Here is a 20,788-nt window from a genome sequence, read left to right as displayed (position 1 = left end):
CCTTATCTAACTACTGCCAAAGCTCCCCAAGAGGCAGCTTTCCCAAGCCTAAGGGCCGAGAGGGACTTACCTGGAGTGTTGTTACCAGCTTAATACATACAGGGAGAAATTAACAGTGAAATAAAACGACCTGATTATTTTTTCCAGCAGTGTCCTCAATCTAAGCAGAAACTGTCCGCAGACAAACTTGTGTGAGGGTTAGGATAGTTAGAATTTTACCAAGGGCTTCCCACCGAGAGTCGGGTGAGAAATTTTGCAGGCTCAGGTTACAGCCTGGGGGCTTTGCAGCGCCAACGCCAAACCAAAATTCCACGCAGGAAGAGAGCGTGCGCCCCCTGCTGGTAGTAAGGGCGATTGCTGTTTCCTTCCCCAGAAAAGAGTCTGCTGCTCTTCAAAGCAAGCCCTTCCCTGGGTTATTGCAGATGTTCCATAGCATGCCTGAACATGGAAATGAGAAAGGCAACCGTTTCTCTGGGAAGGAAATGTTTGAAGTTTCTTTAAAAAAGATAAACCTTGTCAGTGGCTATGTTAATAGGTACAACCTCTGTAGAAGGCAATTGGCAACAGTGACCCCCCATTTTTTTACTTTTTTTTTTTGAGCAATTGTAGGTTTACAGAAAACCCATGCAAAAACTAGAGTTCCCATATAGTACCACATTATTAACACCTTGCGTTAGTTTCACCCCAATTTTAAATGGGTGCCACACCTCTTTGAGCTGGGGTTTCCACTTGTGGTATCTATCCAGCAGATAAACACATGAGAAACAAAGGCACAGAGAAGTTAGGACACTAGTTAGTGCCAAAGCAAATAGGAAATAATGACCAGGTCACTTAAGAAGATGGCTTTCAAAACAAAATCTGAGTAGCTATGTTTCCATATTCATACATCAGTTGTAACAAATATACCACCCACACATAAAAAGAGTATTAACAGGGAAGGGGGAAAGAGGGAGGATGTTGGGTATATAGGAGTCCCTTATATTTTGTACGTGACTTTACTGTCACCTAAATTTTCTTTTAAGACAAAATGAAAAAAAAGTAAGACACTGGGGAAGAAATGGAAGAAAATGCCACTGTACATACAGGACAACAGTTTTACAGTGATGAAAGGTAAAACATTAAAAAAAAATTTTTTAATACCTCAATTTTTTAAACTTTATTTTAGTTTTACTTTTTCTAAATTATTATGCATGTTATTTCTTATGTTTAAACCTATCATTACTATCTCATATTCCTATTAATTGAATTTGGCAATACTCTTGGCTTCATTTTTCAAGTATTGGATCACAGAAGGGTTACAACTATGGCAGGGGAGGATCATTGGGGTGGGGTGTCAGTGACGGGGGATACATGGGAGGAAGTTCACCTGGGCATACATATAAAGTACATAAATATGTTCAAATATTCATGGGGCATTGCCACAGTGGGGAGAGATTCACACACCTGAAAGAATACTGAATTCCCATCCTAGGGAGCGTTGCCACATTCTCTAATGGAACAGCAACAATCCCCAAAGTACAGGGGCAATGACTAGTGAAGAAGGATGGTCCTTTGACGGGTCCTTGATACTGACGACTATGCTTATGAAACTTTTGCTCTTGAAATTGCAACTTAGCCTAGTGTTGCAAGGTGCCTATGAGTTACCTCCTCAGAGCCTCCATGTTGCTCAAATGTGGCTTCTCTCTAAGCCAAACTCAGCATATAAATGCATTACCTTTCCCCAGTGTGGGACATGACTCCTGGGGATGAGCCTCCCTGGAACCAAGGAATTATTACCAAGCACCAGCTGGTGATGCAACTAGAAAAAGATCTTGAATAAAAGGGGGAAAAGATAAAGACAAATGAGTTTATATGGCTAAGAGACTTCAAAGAGAGTCAGGACACCATCAGAGAGGTAACACTTATGCACATATCAGCAGGATCTTATAGACAGCCAAAGTAGGTACTACCCCAAATAGTGGAGCTCCTGGGAGCTCAAGAGACACCCAGGTCCTACCATCGTGGCAGGTAACTCTGGAGTTTGGTAACTTGCCAGTGGGCCCTACTTTGGAGTTTGTGCTCCCAAATGCAACAGAATTGGACTCAGATGAGACTTCTCTACACATGCCTCTTCTGTCCCTTTTATTTGAACCTATAGTTGGTGCTGGAGTTGGTAGGTCTGTGTCCAAGAGACTTGAATCTCTGGGTTGTCCATGTGCCAGCTGGGCCCTGAGCTTCAGCAGAGCTGCATTACCTACTCTCCAGTTCACTGGACTCACCATAACTAACAAGGAGGTGAGGATGGACAACTATCACACCAAGGAACCCAGAGAGTCTACAACTACAAACAAGAGAGTCCCATCCATTAGCCATATGGGATCAAAGCCCCCTCTTAAATAGAATTGGAGTGGGCATCAGAATCCTCATGATTGGGGCATAAATATGGACTAGAGTGGATTTACTGGTATTCTACTATAGACATATTGTGATTCTAGCAATGGAAGAAATTATATCATTGATGTGGAGACAAGTGGCCACTGGAAGTCCTAAAGTCAGGGAGAGGGAAAAAGAGGTATAGTATGGGGGCATTTTCAGGACTTTGGAATTGTCCTGAATGACAATGCAATGACAGATACAGGCCATTATATATCCTGCCATAACCTACAAAATGGAATGGAAGAGAGTGTAAACTATAATGTAAACTACAATCCATGCTGTGCAGCAGTGCTCCAAAATGTGTTCATCAGTTGCAATGAATGTACACTAATGGAAGAAGTTGTTAAAGTGGGAAGTATGGGGAGTGGGACATAGGGAATTCCTTATATTTTTTATGTAACATTTTATATAATCTATGTCTCTTTTAAAAATAAATAAAAAATATATTTTAAAAAAAGGAAATGTAAAAATCTAATATGAGGGATTAAGAAAAGTTTTGAAGAAAAGAGTACACACTGGAAAGAACAAAAAAGTTACTAAAATTGGAGTTTAAACTGAAATGGAGAGGGAAGTGTCTGCCTACCATATAGAGGGTCCAGGGTTCGATATCCAGGGCCTCCTGACCCATGAGATGAGCTGGCCCACGCACAGTGCTGCCACGTGTGTAGGAGTGCCCCCCGCTCAAGGAGTGCACCCCACAAGGAGAGCCACCCTGTGCGAAAAAAATGCAGTCCACTCAGGAGTGGCACCACACACACACAGAGCTGACACAGCAAGATGACGCAACAAAAAAAGCTAGTTTCCTGGTGCCACATGACAAGAATGCAAGTGGACACAAAAGAACACACAGCGAATGGACACAGAGAGCAGACAACGGGGGGGGGGGGAAGGGAAGAGAAATTAATAACATAAATCTTAAAAAAAAAAAACTGAAATGGAGAAGAACATATTTATTTAGCCAATGAAAGGAAGATTTCATTAATACTGACTCCAAAATCACAGACTTTTTCTGTGCTTAACTTTTACTAAATGTTGACCATTTTGTGGCATTTATAGCCTTGGGTCACATCTTCTAGGCTGAACAAAATGCTCACATAAGGTTTTTGGGCAGCAAGGTATGTACGTTGCCCTGAGCAACAAGGTTTTCCTGTAAAACCTCAATGGGATCCAAATTTAAGAGAGTGTATTTTGTCCTCCTCTGATGGCCTTAGGATTTCGCACTGTGAGGGTGTGCTCATTTTTCTCAGCTAACCCAAAAGCCCAAAAGCCAGTATAGCTTTACCTCCAACACGCTCCTTGAATTTTATTTCAAAGTACTGCCCAAGATGTGTCCTTCACACTACATATCCCTGTAAGGACACAGTCCCGGATGTTGGGCCAAAAGGGGACCAGCTCCCCCAGCCATCCCAGCGCGGCCCAGACGGCGAGGCTTCATTTAACGCAGGGAAGCAGGTGCCCGAGCCGCGGGACAGGAAGGCAGGCACGGCCTTTCAACAGGAACGCTATTCTGAACCTGCTTGGCATGGTTTGTGTCCCTTTCCTCGGCTTTTCAAAATATGACAATCTTTCAGGAGCGGAACAAATTTTAGAAGGAACGAATGGCTGGAATGAGGCGCTGTGTCTAATTCTGTGTTCAAATGATGCCTTTCCACTGGGTTTTAAGCTTCCTGGCAGCAAAGACCATCTCTTTCAGCTGTTTCCTTAGCACGGCATCTTGCAAATAGTAGCATTTAGGGTAACCACAACAATAATATCTAATAATATCTAACACCTACTATGTGTCAGACTCTGCCCTAAGCACTTTGCAATCCTCATAACAACCCTATTATCTCTATTTTAGTGGAAACTGAAGCACAGAGAGGTCAGGTAACTTCCCCAAGGCCACACAGGAGCCGAAACTCAGCCCTAGACAGCCTGACTCTAAAATCTGTGTTCTTAGGCCCTATACCAGTAGTTCCCAAGCATTAAAAAAATACACCCCACAGATTGTGATTGTATTGATCTTGGGTGTGGCCTGGGCTTTGGAATTTTAAGAGGTCCTTGGGTGACTCTCAAGTAAGGCAAGTTTGGGGAGCTATTGCATTATACTATCCCACCTCACCACCCAGAAAATGCTTGTTGAATAGAATTTGTTAGCTTCATGTGGAACTATTTTCAGGGATATAAACAAAAAAACCCAGGAGGGAAAAAATCCTACTTCTAGGAGCAGCGATTATCTTGGATATAACTGATTGTAATTCCAAGAATATGTGCTAAGAGCACTGCTGGTGTGAACTCGGACAGTCCTGGTCTCCAGCTCTGCGTTGGCTGGTTCCCAGCTGCACGCAGCAGACGGGCTGGGCATTCACTGACCCTGGTTCCCACCCTTCCCAGGCACAGCGCTGGGCCCCATTCCCTAGCTTCTGGAGAGCTGGGTGCAACCAGAAACCTGAGCAATAGCATGCGGACAGAAGCGACGTGTGCCCTCCCTCCACCTGGCCATAGAAGTGGCCCTCCTCTCTCCCATGCAGAGATTCCCCCAAAGGACTCTCAGTTCCGGGGGACAGAGGAGCCCCAACATGGAAGGAGCTGGATTCTTCCATCACTGGTTGGAGGAAAGTTGCCAGTTCGGGAACACCAGCCGGACTTCATGAGACTGAGAAATAAACTACTATTTTTGTTAAGCCGCTGAGATTTGGCAGTTTATGTCATTAGCCACCAGTGTTCCTTAACTAGTACATGGTGTGGCTTTGGGTAGGTGGCTTACCCTAAGCCTCAGTTTTGCCGTCTGCACAATGAAAATAATAGTCCAAATACTGACAGGGTGCCCGAGAGCTGCAGCGTTCCCCTTGCGTCCCGTCTCTCTCCGCCTGGCTCTGGGCCAGCACCCAGGGCTTTCCTTCTCCTGGTTGGGTTCCGCCTATGACAGGCTCCAGCAGATGAGAGGGTGGATGGGGAGCGAAGCGTGGAACCCCTGCGCCCTTCCCCTACCCGCCCAGGCCACTCACTCTAGCCAAGGCCAGGGCCCCTTCGCAGCCCGTCCTCCAGCTACAGGCGGCCCTTCGGCCTAGGGGGGCCTTAACAGATCCCCCCCCCCCCGGGCCCATGGTGGGCAGGATGGGGGAGGGGAGCCCTGTTTCCTTCCACCTTTGACTCACGTGGCTCTGAGGCCTAGGACAGGCCTGAGGCGGGAAATGGACTGAGGCGGCTCCACATTCTTTACTTGGCTCGGAGACCGCCCAGGGGGCCTGTGTGTCCTTGCCCCTGCCACCCCGTGTGATGCTACCTCTTTCTCATACTGTCCTCAGGCACCCCCGGGTGGCCATCTGTTTCCTGCCAGGGCCCTGGCTGGTAGCCAAGTGAACTTTTCACTGCCAAGAGCGGAGCCTAGCGAGAGTCACGCTGCTATCGCTGCCATTGTTGCTAAGGCCCCCGGAGGGAAACCACACTGGATAAAGGGCAGCTTCAGTACTGGTCACGTGATTTGGGGCAAAGGCCCTCGCAGCAGGAGTCTCCAGGACTACATGATGGCTGATGGGCACTCGCTGATTCCTCACCCTGGGCGAGCACTGGGTGCCACAGGTTTTTACATAAAGGAGGGCTGAAATACGGGAGAAATTCTTGAGGTAGAGTGGTCGAGCCAGTCTGATGACAGTAACATTTAAGCTGAGCTACGAGGGAGTCCAGCAGAGAATTCCAGAGAAAAGAATGTAAAAAGCCTCCAAGTCGAAGGCACTTGTTCTCTCCCCTGGCCACACAGTCTTTTCACCAGGGGACGTTGGTCGTATCTGGAGACATTTTTGGTTTTCACAACTGAGGAGGGGCTGCCTCTTCTGGCATCTAGTGGGTTGAGGCCAGGGGTGCTGCGAGCACCCTGCAATGCACCGGACAGTCTCTGCACAACGAACGATCAGGCCAGAATGTCAACAGTGCTGCAGGGGAGAGAGCCTGTTGTATGCCCGGATTTTATTGAATTGGTGGTGTTAGTGGGGTCTGAGTTTTAGTGGTTAAAAACCAGAATTCTCCAAATTAATCCAACTCCTGCTTACAAGTATGTGGCAGGACTGACTGGGGTGGCTGGAGCACAATTAGCACAGGGGAATGGGAGCAGAGATGAAGGGACAGATAAACAAGTTCTTTCTGGCTTAAATAGTCAATGGCACTTTGATTCTCAATGTACTAGCAAAATTCTTTTCTTAGCTTACTCATTAGTGAAGACTTCACTAGTTTAGATTAATAACTGCTCAGTTCCTCTTAAATGAAGTCCTAGAAAGAGCCTGGGACTTAGAAGTCAAGCCATGTGATCTTGAGCAAGTTACTTGACCTCTCTGAACCTGTTTCCTCATCTGGAACACAGAAACTATAACTGCCTCTTAGGGTGGCCATAAGATTATATAAAGAACATACTACTGGGAAATAGACGTGGCTCAACCAGTTGGGCTCCCGTCTACCACATAGGAGGTCCAGGATTCGATGCCCAGGGCCTCCTGGTGAGGGCGAGCTGGCCCACCCAGAGTACCACCCCACACAGGAGTGCCCCGTGTGGGAATGCCGCCCAGCACAGGAAAGCCGCTCTGCACAGGAGTGCCTGACCATGCTGAGTGCTGGCGCAGCAAGATGACACAACAAGAGACACAAGAGGAGAGAAACACAACAAGGAGTTGAGGTGGCACAAGAGAGTAATCGCCTCTCTCCCACTCCGGAAAGGCCAGGATGGGTTCCTGAAGCCGCCTAATGAGAATACAGGCAGACACAGAAGAACACACAGCGAATGGACACAGAGCAGACAATGGGGGGAACAGGATGGGGGGGCGGGGAAATAAATAGATCTTAAAAAAAAAAAAAGAACTTACTACTTTACCTGGCAGATAAGCATCTCACAAACATTCCCTTCCCTTCCCTCTTTCATGAGACCCATGTGGGAAGTCATTTTTTCCCTGACCACTCAAGGTGAATCACCATGTTACATAAATATATAAAACCTCTTGTAATCTATCTTAAAATAAGTATTTCCTCTAATTGCACTTTTATTATAAGTATAAATATCTTTGCAAATAAAACAGCTTTATATTTATCTAGGTCAATAAAACCAAAACTACAAGATATATTTGATGTGAGTCCATACTGTAGAGATAACATATTGACTATTATTCAAAAGAAAGGGGGAATAGCAAATTTTAACACTATATCTCAGAAATCGGTAGCAGGTAGATAAATGATTTGCTACCAGAAATATTAGAAGGGCTGTAGGAAGTCCATTTCCCAGTAACAGGGTCTGACACAGACTACCCACCCCTCGCCTTCCCAAAAGCATTAATACGGGCTTTGGGAACAGCTTTTGGTGAAAGACAATAGCATTTCAAGCAAAATCCAAAGAGTAAATATTTTAATTTTTTTCAAGTGTGTTAATTTTATATTTTAAATAGTCACACTAGCTAGTTACATTTCCACAAAAATAGTTGTACAGCATCAGTCTTCTTCAAGTATTCACATCCATAATTACCATAATTAGGAAAATTAGGAAATTTAGCAATTGTAGTCAACATATACAATGTATATTCTTTTATCTGTGGTGTAATAAACTCAGTATTTAAATAAGTCAGGATGGATCCATGTAAGAGCTTAACTTGATGAATAAGCATACATTGCTGCATGATCAGCAAGGTATACAAATAATATAAGACAAATCCAGCTAGAAACTGGAACCTGCCATTTCATATATAGAAAATATACGTGAAACAGCCAAGTATATATACCTTTCAAGGGACAGCCTGCTGTTCCAAACACCTGAGGGAACTACAGATACAATGGAGCCAGCTGACATCACAGTTACCACCTCCTGAGGTACAAGTGGCACTCTGGTGCTGACTATGAAGCAGCGTGCTTGAAACCAAGGGGCCAACAGTTTATAAGAGGCTCACTTATACCGCTACTACCTGCTTTTAAAAATTGCTGGTATTTCAAAATACAAATTGGTGAAATCCACTTAAATATTTCACCCCAAAAGATCATGGTGGTATGTTAAAATGCTCTATCTTTGACTGGCAGGCACTGCGTGCGATGAAAGGAAAACATTTCTGAACAAAACTGACTGCTCACAACTGTCTGTAAAATGTCTATTAAAGGGAGCAGCATCCTAGGAGCCTGGAAATGTTGAGATGAAAATAAATTGGCATTAAAGCACTCAATTGTAAACGCAATTGAGAATGACTGTATCTCACAGTAAACAGAAATATAATTTCTTGGTAATAAAAAAGAAATCTACTTTTTCCTTTATCATCTATACACTGTACAAATAATATTCCCTTTCATTCTAAGACTCACAAATTTAATTTGTATTTGATTTGATACCAATTGCTATATTCAGTCAATGCATTTGCAGATACAAAAGAATATCACTTGATGTTTTACAAAGTCCTTTACTTTCAGTGAACTTGAAGAACTTTCTAGACATTCTAATATCTTAAGTAGACTGATAGGATGTGAAAGAAAATGGGAATTAAGACTGCTCGCCAGAGACTATTAGCCCTATCAGAGTCCCCACAATTCTAAAGAATTAGACCCAATGCAGGTGTGAGAAAACTGAAGCAAAGCAAAAGTTTATTTCTCTTAAGTCACACAGTTACACAGCAGTGGAGGCAAAAAATACCCCCTACTGTTGGGATCATATTGTTTTTCTACATATGGAAAATGTTAATGTTAAAATAACTAATAGTTAACCCTGAAAACATTTAATGAAGTGCAGATTCCTTATTTAAAAATTACTAATTTAAAATTCAACTCTGCCTGAGGTCTCCACTCTGAGGAGAGTACTTAAAAAAAAAAAAGACAGTAGTCACAAGAGGATCTGAAAGAAAGGAGAAGGAAGAATAGGGGTAACATGGGGGCATTTTGGGGACAATGGAATTGTTCTGCATGACATTTTAATGATGAATACAGGGTATTATATTTTTTCAAAACCTATAAAATTGTACGGGGCAATGTGTAAACCAAAATGTAAGCTATAGACCATAGTAGCAATGCTTCAATGCTGTCATCATATGTAACAAACATATCACAGTAATGAAAGATGTTGCTGATGGGGAAAATTGTGGGAGGCAGAGGGGATGGGATATATAGGAATGCCCTATATTTTTTATGTAACATGTATGTAACCTAAAGCTTCTTTAAAAATAATAACAAAGAAAAGAAAATAGTGGTAAAACTTAAAAAAAAAAAAAAAGAACCCAAACAAACGACCCTTGAAAGAGGCACAAACAGCCCTTGGAGGAGCAACGCATAGCGGTTTAGACTCTTCTGAAACTCAACAAAGGCCCCGCACCTACAGAAAACAGCTTTTAAAGGAGATGGTTCAAAATAATTCCCCTAAAAGCTGGGAATATTTTAATAGGGTTTAAAAGAGACACATGGCAGGAAACAAGAGACAGTGGTCTTTAGGTTTTTTACCATTTTAGGCATATTACTACTTGGAAACTTTCTTTTCTTCTTAAAGTAAGCTTTGCATCATAAAAATATTGATGTTAAATGAATGTACTTAAATGGAAATTCGGATTGTACCCAATCTTAACTAAAATGAAAAGACCACTGCTATATTGTCCAGAAAGAATATCTGAATTCCATCTGTCCTATAATACAAATGTTCAGTCGACATTCTGTTTGTAAGTGATAGCAATCTGGCGATAGGAAGGGAAAATTGGGGATTTCAGAGCTACCTTATTCAAGAGGAAGACATCGCAACAGCCTTCACTGTCTTTATATCTGTGATGCAAAATGGTCTAAATAGGGATTGATAACACTGGGATTCTCAAACTCACAGAGGGACCTTACCTGACTCCTTGAGGATACCTATAAGGACTCAGTGAGGCAAAAAGGGACATGTGCAGCCCACCCCATTCAGAAGTTTCACATCGAAATTCAACCACGCAAGCGCTGTGACAGTTCAGAAATGCTATGCTATAAGAGATCCACAGCAGCTCAATCTGACTCAACCAGAAGTGCCCTCGTTCAACAATACTCACCAGTCTGAGGCGTCACAGCTCTGACAACACACCATGCATATGCACACGCAGGCAGAGCCTAATCATTCAAAAACCCTTTTGGGTTCTGATGTAAGGACCCCCCATCATACACAGAGCTGAGGTTCGGAGATTGAGTGTATCTCAGCCAAGTCATCCGTTTGGTAAGTAGCAGATCTGGAAACCCAAGGATCCTGAATTCAAGTCCAGCACTCTTTTCCCTGTGTGATCTCAATACAAAACTTTGAAAAGACACTAAAAAAAATTAAGGCTGCTTAATAAAGTAGAGGTGTTGAAGCAAACGGGCCCTCCACATAGATATCTCAAATAAAGAGCATCTTGGCTAAAAAGACAGTGAAAAGATCCTTGGGACTGAATCTTTCTGGGACAATGGATTTCTGTTCCAAAATACTGACTCTATCAATAGCATGTGCTGAGCAGAACACTGATTCACGGAGATTACATTACAAAGATATTTGTTTAAATGGAATTATACATTTCATTTGTTAAGTGTCCATTAGCAACTAATTCAGAATGCAAAGAAGATAATTATTTCTCCCCATTCTATATCTAATTAAAGTAAAACTATAAAAAGCATATTTAAACATTTGATCAAGTGTTTTGTAAGATTGATTAATTATAATAGACAGCATAGCAGGTTGCACTATAAGGAAAAATGGGGAATACTGGAGTATCTGAGCAGAGCCTTCGGAATGTGCCTAGACGCAGGATGACCCTTCATGACGGTAATCAGCAATGGCTACTGTTTAATTAGGACCACGCTCTACATGGACTCCACATAATTGGGACAAGGTAACAAATGGTTTGGTGATGCTTTAAAAGGTGGCCACTCCAAGCACTGCCCTTCTATGGTTTTTTTGGCAGGCTTTTTAGAGGTACCGGGGCTGGGGATCAAACCCAGGACATCATTCATGGGAAGCCCACGCTCAACCACTGAGCTATACCGGCCCCCTCTTCTAAGTTTTTTAACAATAAAAACAAAACAAATTTTTAAAATTAAATGCTGCTATTTAATAATTTTTATAAATTTCAAATATTCAATTTTGTGTTTTATGTTGCTTTTCTGTTTAGAAAATTTTGAAAATAACATGTATTCTATTTCATTTTCCCAAACCCCAAAGTGAAATGCAGCTCCAAAATCAAATTCATCTTGATGACAGTTTCTCACTTAAGAAAATGAGAAGTCCTATAATGCAACTTTAAGGAGTAGATGAATACAGAGTTCAAAATTTTCTTTCTGCTAGATTAACTAAAGCCAGGAATTGAGTTCTTGGGAACAGTTTCCTTCCCACTCCTAGGTAACAATTTACTTGATATAAACCAAAGTCAAATTTGAGAAAGTATTCCCAAGGATCCAGGGATAAATCACAGTACTGCATCTATGAATATGCTCTCAGAAAAGCAAAATATTCATGGAAGCATAAAACAACTTTACCTTTAAATAAAAATACTTTATTCATTCCTGACAGGTTACCAAAATGTACATACCAAATGAAAATGATACTTTGAAACAGTCAACTAGGGTGTATTTGGAGGATTTTCAGTTAATTTTTTAAAAGTAAAAACTACTTCCACTCTCCCCTCCCACACATTCCTAACAAGCTGGCACTATACCTGTTTAAAATCAAACAAATAAACAAATATATGGGCCCCAGTATGTTATAGAATGTATATTTCCATTTATACCTAAAATAAATGGAAGCTGTTGCATTGTTACACCTTTCTCAACCAAAAACTTTCAGATTTACTCCACTTTATATTTTGTGTAACTTTGTAAATTACATTAGAATAAAGCACATGATCTGTATTCATCTAAAAACACATACACATACAGGATAAAGTGCAACACAACAGAACATGTCTGCAACATTCATTTTCTCAAAACCCCAAACAAGGATTTTATGAGTTAATGGAAATAATATGGTTCTCAAAAGCATGAACACTAAATCCAATGGAGTAAGTTACTCTCTCCACACCGATGTTTATATTGAAAAATCCTATTTGCCCTGTCTCTCGTTTTCAATGCAAGCTTTGAAACTGTGATTCTTTTCAAGAAATCAACTCCCCAGAGCAACAATTTTTAAAAAAGTGCTCAAAAGGCATTTGCACTTTGCACTGAAGAAGGAGGTTTCCAATGATATTCCCATCTGTAACAAAGGGAACTAGAGTCATTTTAATAAAAGCAAGCATCCCCTAACTTCGCAGCAAGTGCTTTAAGACCCTTTGACACCGAGCATTACAGGCAAGTGCTGAACTAGCCCTAGAATGCCAGAAGTTTTTGGTTGCATGTTGTTTTGATATTAAATTATTTAACTAAGAAATGCTTTTGTTCCTGAGATGAGCACGAAAAAATGAAATGAGGTCCCTCTACAGCTGCCACTGGGACGCTGTGCTCCTCACTCCACCCTCATTATCTTCACAGAATCACGTCCGAAAAGTCAGTCTTCCCCATGGCGCCATTTCTGTGATTCATCTTGCCGCACATCTGGTCTAATTTGGTTTCTCATGCCACCTAACACGTTTGATGTTGCTTCTGTGGCAACAATCAGGGGTTTCACCACCGCCGGAGGAATCTGGCGCAGGACTTCGCCAACAGCACCAGTAACCCCTCTGCTCTCGTGTTCTCGAGCCGCAGTTTCATAAATGGTCTGCGCCGTGTCTGTGATGCCCTGCACGGAGGGGCGGGGCGGGGGGAGAGAAAGGGAGTAAATTACCCGGCAGAAAACGTTCTTACCCTATAATACACATTTTTGAACAGTTAAATCAATATTATGGAGCTGACTATGCAAATAAAACTGTGCTTTTGAGATAACCCAGAACTATTCTTTTTATTACAAAATTCTAATTATAAGGGAAAATAAGTGGCAATTATTATGGTTTAGTGTTATGACAAGAGTGTAGAAAATGTAACTAAACTATAATCTCACATCAAGTAGCTGACAGAAATACCAAATGACCCAAGAGTAGCTGTTCTGGCAGTATTAACCACTCTAGTTAAATCAAACTTAGCAAGCAAAGCTTCTTGAATAAATATACTTACTAAAGGAATGTGGTGAAAGCTCTTTCCATTCATCTATAATGAGAAAATCTAAGTCTACTAAGCTCCAGAAAATTAGTTTAGATTTACCTTCTTGGCTATGTATTTGAAAAGATGACTGGAACATTCAAGTAAGATAGAAAATGTTATGGGTTAAGTAGAAAATACTGAAAACATGAGGCAGGAAGACATTTAATAAATAGAAACAAAGCTTCTGTAGCATTTTTCATCTTTCATATAATTACATAACATTAAAATTATCATGATGGCTAGGTTTTAAAACTGAACATATACATATATAGGTCAAGTAGTCAAACCACTTCACGACTTTCAAATCTCTACTATTTGTCAAATTCAGAAATCCCTTAGAATATATGAGGCACATTTATACACTTCCCCATCATCTGCTTCCCTGCTACCTTGGTTCCTCTTCCAATCCCACCAAAAATAAACATGATAGTTTATTTATTTGTTACAGTGTAATGACTAGCACTACCAAGTTTGGAGACTACAGAAACAGATTCAAATTTTAGCACCACCACTTAGCTATGTGACCTTAGACAAGTCATTTAAATGAGAAATTAAAACACAGCCAATTCCAAGGGTGATTGTTAGAAACAAATGAGATAATACATCTAAAGAGCTTGATACAGCCTGGCAGATAATAGGTACTCATTAAATAATTCCTAGATTACTACTGCTACTCTCACCACGACTGGGACCCACAACTACCAAACTGAATTATCGAAAGCAGGTGTCAGCAATTTTTTTCTTTAAAAGGATGTATGGTAAATATTTGTGGGCCAAACAGCTTCTATTATAATTTTTCTTTTTGTTTTTCGCAATCCTTCAAAAATTAAACCATTCATAGCTCAAAGGCACCATACAGAAACAGACATGGGCCAGACATGACCTGCAGACTATGGTTTGCTGGCTCCTGATCTAGAGCATGAGTATATGCATCTAAAGGATAAGCCAATACGAAACACATGAAACTTTTCCTCTTATTATTTCTCTTATTATTCTTAACATCTAAAAGGAAAAAGACATATTTATCACCATTTGGGAACCTCCATTTTAAAACCATTTTAGAACAGAATTCCAATTCAGTCTAAAAGCACAGTTTATCATCTCAGTCCAGGCTCGTATTTTCAGTTCCCTCTTCTCCATATTCACAGGTTGGAGAAAGAGAACTAAATTTAAGACCAAAATAGCTGGGTTCCCATCTTGGCTACACTACCTACTGCCTCTGGCACATTAGGGAAGTCATTATTCTTGGTAAGCCTATTTCCTCATCGTAATTTAGGAACATCACCTAGTTTTAAGGGCTGTTATGCACCTGGCACAAAGTAAGCAGGCAAAAATGTATTTTAAATGAATATAGATCAAATTAGGTTAGTACTTTGCAAATTACCAAAATGCTATTACCACCTGCTGCCAATTCCTCCTGCTAGAACTTGAACCCTAAGTATCTGACAAATCTTATTTGTAATATGTCTATTGGTAATTGCTTCAATCCTGACATCTGCAGAGACAGATATGACCAGCAATTACTTCTCTTTATTCCTCCCACGAAATCTCCTTTAAAAAGGTGACCATTGGCCTTATCTTTATTTATCCATTAATATATTTCTAGGGGCTCTCCTGCAGCGGTCTTCAAACTGGGAGGTCAGAGGCTTTTTTTATTAGGTAAAAGATCTATCGTAGGCACTTCTGATTGTCATCAGAATAGGAATGGGAAAAACATTTTTTAAGAAATCCTAATATGCAAATCATAAGGAAATGACCGCAAACTTCCTTATGTCATATGAAAAAGAAAATCCAAAAATCTAAGCCAGAGAATACTTCTAAGGACACCCAAAACTAGTGCAATTACTTTGGAGGGCAATTTGACAATCTTAACTAAGTAAGCCTCAAGATTCAAATACTTACACCAATTCCACCCTAAAGAACTTGCAAGAGGACATTTAGATGAATATTCATTATAGCAGTGTTTTAGGGAAAATATGGAAACTAAACACTCACCAAAAGGAAAAGAAATAAAGTATGGTATATTCATACAATGAAATACTATAAAGAAGTTTTAAATTAGAGCTACATGTATCAACATGGATAAATCTTTAAAAAAAATAAGTTGCAGAATGATATGCATAATATGATTTCATTTACATTAGTATGTTTTACTTATGAATACATACATAATACAACTATGAAAACACACTAAAAATGTAGCACCTTCTAAATAGCAGGGAGTGAGAATGAGATCAGGGTGTGTGATGCAACTGAAAAGCTGTATTTTTTAAACAAATATGAAGTAAACACAGCAAAGCACAAATATGTTAACTCTAGCCAGTGAGTTTTGTTATTCTCCATACGCACATGTATGTAAAGAGAGCAGATTCGTCTTGTGACGTGATCACTACTCTTTCATCACCACCTAGCCCTCATCTCTCACTGCACATAGATGTTTACAATTATTACTGGTGACAGTTCTCAATACACTCCCAGGGATTTCTTCCAAACAATTTCCAGCCATTAACTGCTCCTCAGATGGAAGCCAGAAAGCATGGCAACTGGTTATGGCCTATCTGCTCAAGCCCTCACTCACCTCTTTCACAACACTGTAGGCCTTGGCCACACCTTCCCTCAGGTCTACTGGCTGATGGGCTAACCGGTGATGAGGAAATCTTTTGATCTTCTTGGGCTCGATAGAAAGGGCACCAGGAGACACCATATCATAAGCAGTCTCAGCTGCTGCCTGGATCAGAGTTCAGAAAATAGACATGAATCAGAAGAAAGTCTGCAGAGTTATGCATCAGCAGTGGTTACCTCCAGGAAGGGAAGAGGAACAGGCAGCTTGCGTGCCCTAACACAGACACCTCTTTACAAGAATTTACTCCTTTCACAATAAGAACATTACGTGTAAATGGAAAAGTAACCTCTGGATTGAGCTGATTTTTAGTCCCTCCTCTGTCCACCGTTATCATGTGAGTCATGTTATCATGTGAGTCAAGAATGGACACTCCATGAATAGACTGGGTAAGGCTAACTGCAGCCTAATACTTCAAACAACAACCTTAACATCACTATTATTTGATCTGTAGTACTTCAGCTACGATCTTTTCCTATGACTATGGAGAAATAAATCCTCTACTAACTTAATGGTTATCACTTACCTGAAATAGGCAAACAAATTTGACACTGTATTCCACTAATTTATTCTACTAATGACTTAACACTGTGAATAACTGAGCAATAAAAACAAGAATGATATTAAATCATGACAATTAAAAATATCTATTTTCAACATTTTGCATATTTTCAAAGAATTTTTTTTAAAAACAAATTTCAAATGTTTTCAATAGCTATGACTCTTCTTCTTCTTTGTAGAGATGATTATTATGGTAGTCAATGGGACAATACCTGTATAGTCTGAACCATTCTGTTTGTGAGTTCTAGAGCAGCCATTGCTGTGGAAGTACCAAAGGAAGCGGCTCCTCTCTGGAATCCTCGGACGATGCGCCCGTCCTTCCGGTACTGCTCAATTGGCAACCAGACCAAGTCCTTCAAGCCTTGCACTAGAATCACAGTCAACACAGAAAAATCAGGATGAGGGCTAGATCCCAGAATTGCTGCTATCATTCTAACCCTGGCATTTTTAAGTCATTAAATTGGAGGTAAAGCTTTGTGAATATGAGTATACATATAGATTTTCTAGAAAGATAAATTCCCTAAGGCACCCAACAACCCCAAAAGGTTAAGAATCTTTGATCAGGCAAAATAAATTAATTTTGAATTTGAAAAAAAAAGGAAAACCCACCTAATTGTACTAGTGAATGCATAGGCCCAACACCTCCCAGGATTCCTGGTAGCTGGTTCTTCTTAATGTCATTAAGCCATTCAGTGATTGCATATGAGAATAATTTGTCCACACCTAGCAAACTGGAGAAAATTACTATTATTAGTATATAAAGACGAAAGAAATGTATAGATTTAGATAAATCTCTTTCTCATTTCTTTTTAACTTAAGACAAAAGAATATTTAAAAATTACAAGGACAAAATATTATAGATATTCTAAAAACAGCTATTTTTTTTTAAAATCAAAGAGATACAAATTGCCATTTAACTCCCAATCTAACTTTTCTTAAAAGATTCAGCTGTAATGTTAATAATTTCTATAAGGCTCAGGTAATACATACATATACGTGTTTTTCACTGTTCTTAATTCTTAAACATCTAAGGATCTGGCATAGGATTAACACAAAATCTATAAAGTTCTACATAGCTCTTAGCTACTAAGAACTGCTACCTTGTGAACACCCAGTCTTTTCACTAAATAATCTAATTTACAGTTTTGATAAATCATAAAAAATCCAAATTCATTTTTAAAAATGCCACTGTTTAAACTTCTCTCTCAGAATAAAAATTAGCTCCCCAAAATCAGTAAGGATTCTCTAAACAATGAGTTCTCTGCAGACATTACTATAAAAGTTAAATTATGTGCACTTGCTGAAAAAAAACCTTAATTTTTAACTTGTTGTAGGCTAATGTTAGTAACTTCATCTTAAAGGTTCATATAACAAATCAGCTTACCCATGACGATAAAAAAGCCTCTTCAGCTTTAGTTCAGAGCAGTTTAACTGGGCTAAACCAATCAAAATTCCAGCTAAGGTACCCTTTAAAATTAAAAAAGGCTATATTAATATCAAAATTAAAGAGAGACTCAAGATTTAAAATATTTGTTATTTGGGAAAGTGAAAGCATTATTGACTGATACATATTTTAAGTGTTTTCATATATATATAATACATTCAAAATGTCTGATTCAATTTATAACAAATTCTACACATGGTATTTAATTTCTTTAAAGACAGATTTAAATTAAAAACCTTGTTCTTCATTTCAAACATAAATATATCAACTATGACAGACCAAAGTTTTAGAAAGTTGAGGCCATTAAAAAACAAATGAGATAAACTAATCTTGTAAAGTACAATTGTGTAAAACTTCCAAACCTGATCCATTGATACGTGTTTGCCATGATAATCAAGTCGAATAGGAACTTCTGATGTGAATCTAAATTCCCTAAAGATTAAAAAAAAAAAAAGAAGAAAAAAAAAGGAAGGGTGTTATATATAGCTAAAATTACCAAGAGTTGAAATTAGGTATATATTAATTTGTTCAATTAGAGAATAAAAATAAAAATCACAAAATAAATGAGAATATCCTAAAACCTAAATTAAAGAGAATGTCTTTTAGTTCTGTTTTCTTAAGGCAATATAACAACTAAACAGATGATAATCTTATAAACTGTATTTATTTTACTATATTTAAATTTTCTGGCAAAAACCTTTTCCTCTTTTATTAATGTTCTTTAAAAATTTATTTTCACAGATGTTCTCAATTCATACAAAGCACAAAATAATAAATGATTAAACCAAATAATGCAATCATACCAAGAAGTAAAAAAGCAAAGAGGTAAAGGTAATTATTTTAGCTCCATAGTGAAGGAAAGAAGAGTTAGAAAACCTTAGCACAAATCCCAGGTTTCTCACTTATGTGGTATGTAATCATGGATAGGTAACTTTCTCGGCCTCAATGTCTTCATCAGTAAATTAAATTAATGGAACCTAAATTCATGAATTTTAATGAAAATTTCAAAAATTAGTGCTTGTAAATAGGATATCAACACACAAATATTGGGAATTCCATAAAAACAAAATTACAATTATTCACTGATGATATACATCAAACAAAAGGAGTCAGCTTCTAGAAGCTGGATTGGAAACTGAATGTTTAGAACTTGAAACATGTTTTTTCCCCCCCAGATTTGATATTGGTGGTTCTATCCCAAGCCATCCCACAAAAGTCCAGTTAACCTACATTTACAGCCATCTCCACAAGAAGCCTGGAATTCCCAGGCCATCCCTCATCCTAACTTCATTAGGCCCACTGGGCAACACCTCCCACCCCAGCCCTGGCACTTCACATCCTCCCTTCCCACAGTTTTTCTTCATGATACACCATGTCCTATTAAATTAAATAAGGTTATAGGGATTTTTCTCTACTTTGTTCACTGTGCCTAAAACAAAACCTGCATACATATAGTAAGTGCTCAATAAATACCTGTGGAATGGAAAATGCCCCCCTTCCCCATTAATCCATCACTTGGAAAATGCACTGGATTTGGGATTAAGAAGACCTGTATTCTCATCCTGGATGAGCCACTAACTAGTTGTGTGGTCTTGAACAAGTCAACTAACCTCTCTGGACATTAACTTCCTCATCCAAAAAGTGAGCAATTTGGACTAGAGCATTGGTTACCACCCCAGGGTTTCTGGACTCTCTAGGGCTTTTGAGCGTAGAAATGGAAATCTATAAGCCATTTTCATATTTTAAATAGTCTAATGAAAAGGGCAAACATTTATCTAAGCAAAGAAATTAAGCTACGTAAGTTGATTAGAAAGTGTTGAATTTCTTTGCTCAGGCCAGAACTGTTAACGATTCAATGTCTTTTATATTAGGTATCTCATGTTTATAAAAAATGAATTGGTCATTTATATGTGATTAATATAAAATAAGAATTCAAATTGTTACTTCACATACATAGTTTACTTGTTAGAAGAAATTTTTTAAATAAAACAATCAAGTAGGAAAGTAATAATGGAGGTCCTTCTTTTGTGGTGAAAAAGTTTGGAACCACCAGAGATAATCTATCCCAGGATCTTTCCAGTTTCCATATTCTATTACTTTTTTCTACCTATTTCATCATTATGTATTCAAAATGTAAAAACACTTTAAAACAATTATACTGCCCACTCTGGTCCATTCCTAAAGTCTAACCTCAGAACCTCAAGAGAAAGTCAGGTCACAATCAGGGACACTTATGTCAAAAGGAAAGAGGTACCGAAAATTGAAGAAGGTAGTTAATTGTCTCACCAATCAAAAAGGGCTTTGATTTTCATCCATTCTCCTTCCAATAGAGCCAAAGCTCTGCATCTACCACTGAGGACGGGGAAAGAAAGGCAGTGGGAGTAATAACTGGGCCGGGAAAGCAGGGATGACTGCCAGGGTGCACCCAGCCAGCTGAGCAGCCGGGCAGCGATCACAGCGGACAGTGAGCACACGGAGGCCCTGAGTTTCCTGGCAGTGCCAATTCAGCCAGTAAGGGAAGGGTCAGAAGACGTGACAGTGATGGGGAAGGGAAACCAGAGAAAATCAGGCAGAAGATTCTTGCACAGGAAAAGGCAGGGATGCCTAGTTGAGGTATATAAGGAAAAGACAAAAAAAACTGACGATGTCTATGGAGGTTAAAAATA

General features: G+C 39.5%; 1 protein-coding gene across 1 annotated transcript in view; it reads right to left on the bottom strand.

Annotated features, from left to right (window-relative positions):
* Positions 1-11,860: 11,860 nt before the first annotated feature.
* The window catches only part of ATG2B (autophagy related 2B), an 88,976-nt gene continuing 80,048 nt past the window's right edge, over positions 11,861-20,788 (bottom strand). Inside the window, exons 37-42 of the mRNA XM_058291981.1 lie at positions 18,485-18,554; positions 18,063-18,145; positions 17,288-17,409; positions 16,891-17,045; positions 16,076-16,225; positions 11,861-13,099 (exon numbers count right to left, since the gene is read on the bottom strand). Coding sequence (XP_058147964.1) covers positions 12,869-13,099; positions 16,076-16,225; positions 16,891-17,045; positions 17,288-17,409; positions 18,063-18,145; positions 18,485-18,554 — 811 coding nt within the window. The 3' untranslated portion in view covers positions 11,861-12,868. The remainder of the gene's footprint in view (positions 13,100-16,075; positions 16,226-16,890; positions 17,046-17,287; positions 17,410-18,062; positions 18,146-18,484; positions 18,555-20,788) is intronic.

The sequence above is a fragment of the Dasypus novemcinctus genome, chromosome 3 (assembly GCF_030445035.2).
Source record: "Dasypus novemcinctus isolate mDasNov1 chromosome 3, mDasNov1.1.hap2, whole genome shotgun sequence".
Classification (NCBI taxonomy): Eukaryota; Metazoa; Chordata; class Mammalia; order Cingulata; family Dasypodidae; genus Dasypus; species Dasypus novemcinctus.
The sequence above is the reverse complement of the archived record's forward strand: the minus strand, read 5'-3'. Positions and strand labels throughout refer to the sequence as shown.